The following is a 9,059-nucleotide window of genomic DNA, read 5'->3' as shown; positions in this document are numbered from 1 at the left end:
TGATTATGTTGTTGTTTAGCCACTATGTTGTGTCTGACCCTTTGAGACCGCATGGACTGTAGCCTGCCAGTCTCTTCTGTCCATGAGATTTCACAGGCAAGGATACTGGAAGGGGTAGCCATTTCCTTCTTCAGGGGATCGTCCCAGCCCAGGGATGCAACTCAGCTCTCCTACATTACAGGCAGATCTTTACCGCTGAGCCATCAGGGAAGCCCCTAAACATATAAACATATAATATTTATACATATATGGAAAATTAATATATACAAGATTGCATAAAATTACACTAAGAAACTAATAAGGAAGACAAATGTCATACGATATCACTTACATGTAAAATCTAAAAAAAAGGCTACAAATGAACTTATAAAACAGAAATAGTGTCACAGATATCGAAAACAAGTTAAAACCAGGGGGGTAAGGAGCTAAGGAGAAATGGAAGTACATAGACAGAATATGTTATAAGTTAGTATTTTCTACTTTTGTAGACTCATGAGTACACTGTAGTTAATGCTGTAAAAATTTAAAACATTTTGTTTATCAAACTCAATCATATATTCTGAGATTGGGTATCACATGGCTAATGGGTAGAAGTAACTAACTATTTGTGATTTAATTAGAGTGGAAGCAGGATTTTAAAATCCAATAAAGGGTAAACAAAAGATTGGTATATAAAATACCAAAACCAAAATATTGGTTTATAGGGATAACATTTATTTAGCACACTGCAACTTATAAACACTGAGAACTGAAGTGTATGAAGCATTTTTTCAGTGTTTCTAATGTTTTAAAATATAGAGTCTATAATAAATATTATTCTTAGTTAATTTTTGGGGGGAGGGACTGCTTGGATCTTACTGGCAGCATGAGGAATCTATATGGGTTGTGTTATGTGGAATCCTGTTTTTTGTTTTTTTTTTTCTTGCCAGTTTCTGTGATGTCTTTCTTTCTTCTTTCCTGCTTTTTGTGTGTGTGCTTTTTTTTTTTTAATTGGAGTAAAATATCACATGCATCAACCAAAGATTCTACATGCTGTACAGCTGATTCACTTTGTTATAGAGCATGTGGAATTTTTAGTTGCTGCAAGTGGGAACTTTTGGCTGAGACAAGCCTGGAGAATCTTATAGTTTAAGCATGCAGGACCCAGTTCCCTGATCAGGGATCAAACCCAGGCCTCCTGCACTGGGAGCAGAGTCTTAGCCACTGGACAACCAGATAAGTCCCTAGTCTTGGGAGTTTTAAAATTTTCCCTATATATGTGTCTTTTTTCTTTTTTAATTTAATGAATTAGTTAATTTTTGGCTGCACTGGGTCTTCCTTGTTTTGCGCTTTCTCTAATTGCAGAGAGTGAGGGCTACTCTTCACTGCAGTGCATGGGCTTCTCATTGCAGTGGCTTCTCATGTTGCAGAGGACAGATTCTTGGACACTTGAGCTACAATAGTTGCTGCTCATGGACTCTAGAATCCAGGCTCAGTATTGTGGCACACGGGCTTAGCTGTTCCGTGGCATATGAAATCTTCCTGGACCAGCGATTGAACCCATGTTCCTTGAATTTGCAGGCAGATGCTTATCCACCGTGCCACCAGGGAAGTCCAAAACAATTTTCCCCATACATTTGTAACTAATCCAAGAGAATTTCAACTGTGTTAACCAATTGATAACATCAGTGATTAAAATCATTTTGCATGGCTTCAGTTATCATAGTTATTTTTATGGTCTCATGTGTGCAAAGAAAGTACTGTCTGTATATAAAAAGAGGCATTTATTCATATTGACTGGCTTCAAAACATAAATATCAACTCATAGTATATAACACTTATTTAATTTAGAACCATGCTTTTCCAAATCCCTGTATCATTCAAGTATAGCTTGTCTCCCTGCTGTTAACAACAGTATAAATGAATATTGGTATTTTTGGAAGAGCAAGCAATAGAGCAGCAACTGTGCATAATTTATAATGCATCTCTTGGAGATGGTGTGTGAAATTCCCTAAAAAGGACTTGAAGAATTTAAGGACATGGAGACATTATTTGTTTGCTGCAAATCCATTTTCTATCTGTATAACTTCTGGCACTGCTAACTCCAAGGTCATTCAGGTAGCCACAGGTTGCATCTCCTGTGATGGCAAACCTAAAACCAAGCACAAAAATGTTAAAAAAGCATAGACTGGACGTCTACATTCATTCCTCCTCTGTATGCTTCAGCACCCCCACTTCAGTTACTGTTAATGTGAACAAGAGAAAAGTGAAAATCTGTTGCTGGTGTTTCAGAAGATTATCACCATCCATGGCAACAGTTCACTTGGCTACCAGAGCAATCACTAGTTAAATACCTAGTCAACAACATAACTGGATTTGGGATGGATGGTGATAAACAAAAATTTCACATATTGAGATATAGGGAAGTCATTCTGGTTTATACATCAATTAAATTTTATGCTATTTAAAACAACCTGTTTGTGGCTTATCAAGCGTATGTTATACTTCTGCTTTAATTATTAAAGAAAAGGATACATTGACCAGAAGTTAAAATGTCCATGTTGGAAATAAAGATTAAATGTCCTTCTTCTTGAGACATCAGTGCTGGTCTCCTTTGGTGATAAGACTCCCTTCCCAGGTGCTAGGGCCATACTGATCTGCTGTGTATGTGCTGGTCTATTCTTTTTTTCTTTTTTCCCTAGGGGAAACCTCAAAGAAATGTAACCCCGACTTGTTTAATGTTCTCTGTTCTGACAAGATGTAAAACTGGGCTAGAAACCCTGTTTCTCTGGAGCAGTTTCTCTGAGTAATCTAGGAAATGGTCTACTTTTGTCCTCAACTTGGTTGAAAAAAACATTTTCTATTATTATTATTGATCATTTACTGATCTATTATTGATTATTTTCATTGCCAGTGGCCTTGAGTGAAGACTATTTTCTGTGCTCTCCTGACCTGTTTAATACATGTGTGAAAATAAAGTGTTTACTTACTAATAAATTCTTAAAAGGGCTTAGTTTTGATTGAGGGAAGTGACTGTGCCCTTATATTCTATCTGCTCCAATGTAATGATTACATTCAAAACATCCCCACTGAAGCACTCACAGTCCAAGGAATGTTACTAAGTTCCTCCCAGAGATCATTTAGGGAGGATTCCCACTGGTTCCCTGACAACCTTCCTTTTAAGAATGAACTTAGCAAATGAAAGAGTGGACTGAGGGTCTATGGATATCAATCCTTAGTGGCTTTCCAAGACTGTAGGACCCTCGTGTGCTTCAGGTGTTCTCTCTGCCTTTTAAGTAGGGAATTAGCACAGTTTAAGTCAGTGGGTAAAAGTGGAAGGACTACATCCAATGTTATCGTCATGATAAATGTTTCTACTGAAATCATATTAAAGTTTTTCCAAAGGTGCAACTAATAAATGGAAGAGCATACAAAGGATTTCTATTTCTTAATTCATAACCTTTCCATGATATTAAATTTATTTTCTCATAAACACAATTCATACCCAAACCACACGTAAATACAATAGAAGAAAGTCTATAAACTTACGAGGCATTATATTTAGAGTTGTCTGTCCATTTCCAAACATGATGTGATGATTCTCTGTGAAGGCCAATCCAATGGTCAGAAGGGCCTTTGTATCTTATCAGGAAGTTCTATTACAAAACACAGAAAGTGAAAACACATGTCTCCTTCATTTTACCCTTGAGTCCTCTTCCCCTTAGCCTCTCTCTTTAAATGGCAGCCTAAATAATTGATAAGTTTAGAATCTGGTGGGAGACTAGTCCCCAGTTCTCAGCTTAAGTCACTCAAATATCTCTGATCCTAAATGACATTAAAGTGACCACATATCCCAGCTTGACTGAGAAAGTCCCAGGTTATAACTGTGGCACCAACATATTATTAATATTGTTATTTTCACTCCCCCAAATGTCCTGATTTGGATGATAAATTACATGTTACCATATTTTTTTTGTACAATGGGAACAATACTTTTAACTAAAGGTTAACTATGAGGATACAAGAGAGAATGCCTCCGAATTGTCTCACAGCGTTCCAGACAGAGAACATACTCAAGAGATATCAGGCACTAATATGCACTCCAAATCGCCAAGTCTGCCTGGAATGGGATCCTTCCTCTTCTTCCAGCTGTCACCCTATGTAGCCTATAGACTTCTCAGAGGCTAAATATTTAACAAAGAACATGATCCAAAAATATTTCTTACCAGCTCGTCCTTAGTTTCAAACTGAGCAAGGACAGCTTCCAGTGAAGTACAGAACGTCTGACTGAATGTCCAGTTCCTTGTGTCTTCCGAAAAATAAAAGCATTTACTTCCAAATCCTATCCATCCTTTTAAGCAGGGAACATGCAGAACATGAGAGTCCAGCTCTCTCCTTCTCACTAGAAGTTGGACAAACACAGTAAATATAACAAATTTTCTCATCCCTTTCATCTATTTTTCCACTTACCATCCTGAGGTCAGTCTTTTTCTCTTTACATATGTATGTATACACACATATATACACACATATGCATATATGTTGCACGGTATATATGTGTGAAAGTCACTCAGTCATGTCTGAATATGCAGTCCATGGAATTCTCCAGGCCATTGGATCTTCCCAACCCAGGGATCAAAGCCAGGTCTCCTGCACTGCAGGCAGATTCTTTACCATCTGAGCCACCAAGGAAATTCCAAAATGAGGGGTTTGAAGAAAAACATGATCGAATATCAACTAGACTCTTGTACTTTTATGATTTTTGGAAATAGCATTTTGTTTTTCTTCACATCCAAACAGGAGCTACTTTCAATTGGTAGACAGATTTTTAGAAATGCCTTCCATGCCCAAATATGTTTGCTTTTCCCAATAAATAGCTTTCCATTATATGTATTGTAGTACCATTTATTACATAATTTCCCTCATCATCATATTTTGCTTCCAGAAAGACATTCTCAAATGCCTGGCTATGTAATAAATACCCTCTATGGATGCTGCCCAATTCTCGGTTATTTGCAGAACTGCTGAGCTATAATGCATTGCCAACTAGTATTACTAATGCCTCTTAGGATGCTACTAGCCATAATGATTTATAAAGCACTAACTGCTAGTCAATATTTGGAAATTTGTTTGCATTTCACTGCTTCCCCAAACAACAGTCTTTTCTAAGATCATTTTCTTCTTTTGGTTTCTTGGAGAATGCAATATTGAGATATGTGATCATTTGCTGAGTGCAAGCTAGCGGTAGTTGCTTTCCCTAAATGATTTTATTATATTGAGAATTGCCTTGGAACAAAATGTACTACAGAAACTAATATATGAATAAATGCATATATATTTTATATGGTGAACTTTTACCCAAGGTCAGTCTTGAAGTATGTATTGTACATTCAATTGTTGCCTCCTGGAGTCATCACTAACATTCTTATTTCAGGCACAAAAGCCATCAGTACAAAAAAAAAAAAAATAGTCTTATCTCAAGTACAAAAGCTGATCTTCAAGAAGAGAATCTGTGTACCTCACTTCCCAGGGGTCCATGGCCACTAATTGTTATAAAGAAATCAATTTCTGTAGCATTTAATTTCTGTAGTACTCTTTCCAAGCATCATACAGATTTCCCTTTCCCCGCAGCCTCTTTATATCAGTCCTTCTTACTCTTGACAAAGAAAGGCAAATTCCTTACCTTTCCTAGATTTTACTATGCTACATTTCTTAAGGGTATAAAACCTTCTAGTAGACAAAATATAGCATAGTTCAAATACTGATTCTAGTACCAAAAATATGATATAGGGTTTCTAGAAGTTTTTTGTTTCATGTGAATTTCTGTCAAATATGTATAAGTATATATGGGCCCTGATTAGATACTCTGTAACCAGCAAGATGTTTTTGGTTCATAATCTCGCTTTTCCTCCCTTAGCCAACCTAATAGGAAATACTCTTGACTCAACTTTCAGAATAAACAGATTCTGATACCCTGTCCCACCTCCACTGTTATCACCAGGGCCAAGCCACTGTCCTATCTGGTGTGGTGTCGGGGGCCATCGTGAGGAACTCTGCCTATGGCAAAGGTCATGAGAAAGGAGCCTTGGCATACGCAAAGGCGTGATCAAGCCTCAGGAAACTCCCTGTTCCCAAGCATCTACCCCCAAAACCAGAGTCTATCTACTTTACCGTTTCATGCTCTCGCCTACATCTCTGACTTTATGGGGGGCTGTTCCCCACCGGTTCTCTCAGAGAAGGAGTAAACGTGCAGCTCCAAGGCAATAAAAATTCCTGGGCATGACAAGAGTGTTTCAGCTTACGGACTCCTCTGAAGGTTATCTAGCCCACCTGTATAGGATCCTCCGGCCACATGTGATTGTTTACAGCCTCCCAACCTGAGAGGCATGAGATGTTTTAGACTTACTAAAGGCAAATTCTTTGGGGAAATTGTCAGTATAGTGGGTTGGTTAGGAATTATATTGGTGAAGGGTTTTTCATTTGTTGTGCCAATAATTACTGCTAATTCCCTGCCCTGGGTGTGACAAGGGTGTCTCAGGTCAAACTTCTCTGCTGACAGACTAGCTTGTTTGACAGGATTATCCATACTCCTGCCACTAGCACATGATTGTTTACTACCTCTCAACCATAAATAGCACGGAGAGTTTTGGAGTATTTTGAGAGTCTTACTTAGCATAGGGCTTTTCTCATTGTTGAGTCAATGATTGCCACCAGGCCTCCATATCCTTAGGCACCTGGGAATATATTAATCAAAGTATTTGGAATATAGAAAAGGAAATATAGTAGTTTTTGATGTTAGCAATACTAGACTTTTTGAGTTAATGAATTTTCTCTTTTGTAATAGACCACTGTAGTTTGTTATAAATCACTGTGTCCTTTCTATGTAAAAATGTAACTTTATCACTATCTTAAGACTAAATAAATCTTAAGGGGAGCATTGGTGAAAGGATTTTCATTTGTTGGGCTGATGTTTGCTGCTAAATCTCCATATTCTCTACCCTTATAATTAATATAACTAGCATATAGGAGAAATAAGTATTAACCTTTAAGATTAATCATGTTAACCTTGAGTTAAATAAATTCCTTTCTTGATTGTAACTCACTACATCCTCACCCTATAGGAATGCAACTTTATTTGGAGGGTGGTGCCTGGTTTAAGAAAAAACACCCTTGGGAAAAATAAGTCTTTTTGTTATCAGAAAGAAAGGGTCATAAAATGTCAGCAGGTCTCATGGCCAGAAGATGATGTAAAACCCCTAAGACCTTTTTTTATACATTTATGTGAAGCACCTGATTTTGATAAAGGTCAGGACTGCTGACCCCGCATGACTCTGTATTCATCCCTATGTGTAACAAAAGGTATATAAGCAAACCCAAAATAAAGAAATCGGATCAGTTTCCGGAAAGACTGATTCCCTCATGTCATCCTTTTCTGCTCCCCATTTTTCTGGCTGAATTCCCATCTGGAGCGTGGGTGCTCACCACGTCTACTTACTTGCCCCGGTTTTCAAGCCCATGCGAGAAGGAGCCCAAGGAGGGGCACCTTCCGATATTCAGGTGGCACCAGTGGCCCAACGTAGATGGTGCAAATTCCTTGTCTTGGAATTTTATTGGTATCCCACTTTTATTGGTAGCCTCTTTTTCTCTCCTACTATTTTCTGGCTGAATTACCATCTGGTGCATGGGTACCCACCAAGCCTATTAATTTTGCCTGGGCTTCTAAGATCAGACCAGGAGGGCCTCAGTGCCTCCTCTCCTTCGGGAGAATGGGAAGACGCCTGCAGCCTATGTAAGTGGTGATTGGTATTCCATGTGAACCAAGTTATTCAGCCTCTTTTTCTCTGCTAATATTCTAATCCCTCTCTATCTGTAATTAAATAAGTTATTTCCAAGAACACTGACTCAGTCCCCACCTTTGAATTCCCTGGATCCACCAGGGCTGGACCCCGGCAGTGTGGATTTCAACAACTTTGTCCTAGTAGCTGTTCCTATGTCTAAATTTTCTTCTAACAATCTGTTCTCAATGTAATAGTCAAAATGATTATTCTACAATGAAATTCAGATCATGCCATTCCTCTCCTACAATTTTTCTCTTCTAGTTCCTCCCCATTGCACTCAGAACAAAATCCAAAATCTTTAACTGACTCATAATGCTGTGACCCCCCAGCCCATTACTCTTCTTCATCCTCACCTTGCTTCAGCTGAAGAAGCCTCCTTGCTATTTGTCAAACCTATCAGGAGATTCCTGCTTTCATTCTACTTGTCCCCACCATCTGGAATGCTTTCCTCACATAGCCAATGGTTCCTTCATCTCCTTCAATAGTTTGCTGAAAAGTCATCCTCTCAAGAAGGCTTGCCCTAGACACTTGTACTCCTTGAATGAATGGGTGAAAGTTGCTCAGTCATGTCCGACTCTTTGTGACCCCAAGAACTATACAGTCCATGGAATTCTCCAGGTCAGAATACTGGAGAGGATAGCAGTTTTCTTCTCCAGGGGATCTTCCCAACCCAGGGATCGAACCCAGGTCTTCCACCCTGCAGGTGGATTCTTTACCAGCTGAGCCACAGGGAAGCCCAAGAATACTGGAGTGGGTCGCCTATCCCTTTTCCAGCAGATCTTCCTGACCCAGGAATTGAACTGGGGTCTCCTGCATTGCAGGTGGATTCTTCACCACCTAAGCTACCAGGAAAGCCCCTTGTACTCCTTACCCTGTTACTTTTTATTATAGTATCTGTGTCTTCCTGATAGAATAGGAGTTCACTGGCATGGGGATTTGTGTGTGTGTGTGTGTGTTTGGTCATGTTTTGTTCATGGTATACCATACATCAAGCCCTTCACACAGTGCCTGGTTCATAATGGAGCTCAATAAACATTTATTGACTATATAAAAGTGCAAAGAACATTGTAAAGTTTAGAGAACACACAACTTACCTGGGAAAAGAGGATAAAATAGCATTAGATTTGCAGCTAGAGATGCAATGAAGATGAAACGATAAAACCTGGCAGAAGTTACAAAAGATATAATTGCTAGGCATATCCTTTGGAGTATTCGTCCCAATTGGCTCAGCAGATAAAGAAT

The 9,059-nt window shown here is 38.7% G+C and overlaps 1 protein-coding gene across 1 annotated transcript; it reads right to left on the bottom strand.

Moving 5' to 3' along the window:
• Positions 1-836: 836 nt before the first annotated feature.
• Positions 837-9,053, bottom strand: LOC120861222 (C-type lectin domain family 2 member D11-like). Its single transcript, XM_040236862.1, has 4 exons — positions 8,912-9,053; positions 4,206-4,381; positions 3,529-3,635; positions 837-2,131 (listed from the first exon to the last, which is right to left on the bottom strand). The coding sequence occupies exons 1-4, from the start codon at positions 8,934-8,936 to the stop codon at positions 2,011-2,013; spliced, it is 429 nt and encodes a 142-aa protein (XP_040092796.1). The 5' UTR covers positions 8,937-9,053; the 3' UTR covers positions 837-2,010.
• Positions 9,054-9,059: the final 6 nt, after the last annotated feature.

This window comes from Oryx dammah, unplaced genomic scaffold (genome assembly GCF_014754425.2).
Source record: "Oryx dammah isolate SB20612 unplaced genomic scaffold, SCBI_Odam_1.1 HiC_scaffold_11230, whole genome shotgun sequence".
NCBI classification, from domain to species: Eukaryota; Metazoa; Chordata; class Mammalia; order Artiodactyla; family Bovidae; genus Oryx; species Oryx dammah.
This window is presented reverse-complemented; position numbering and strand designations above follow the sequence as displayed.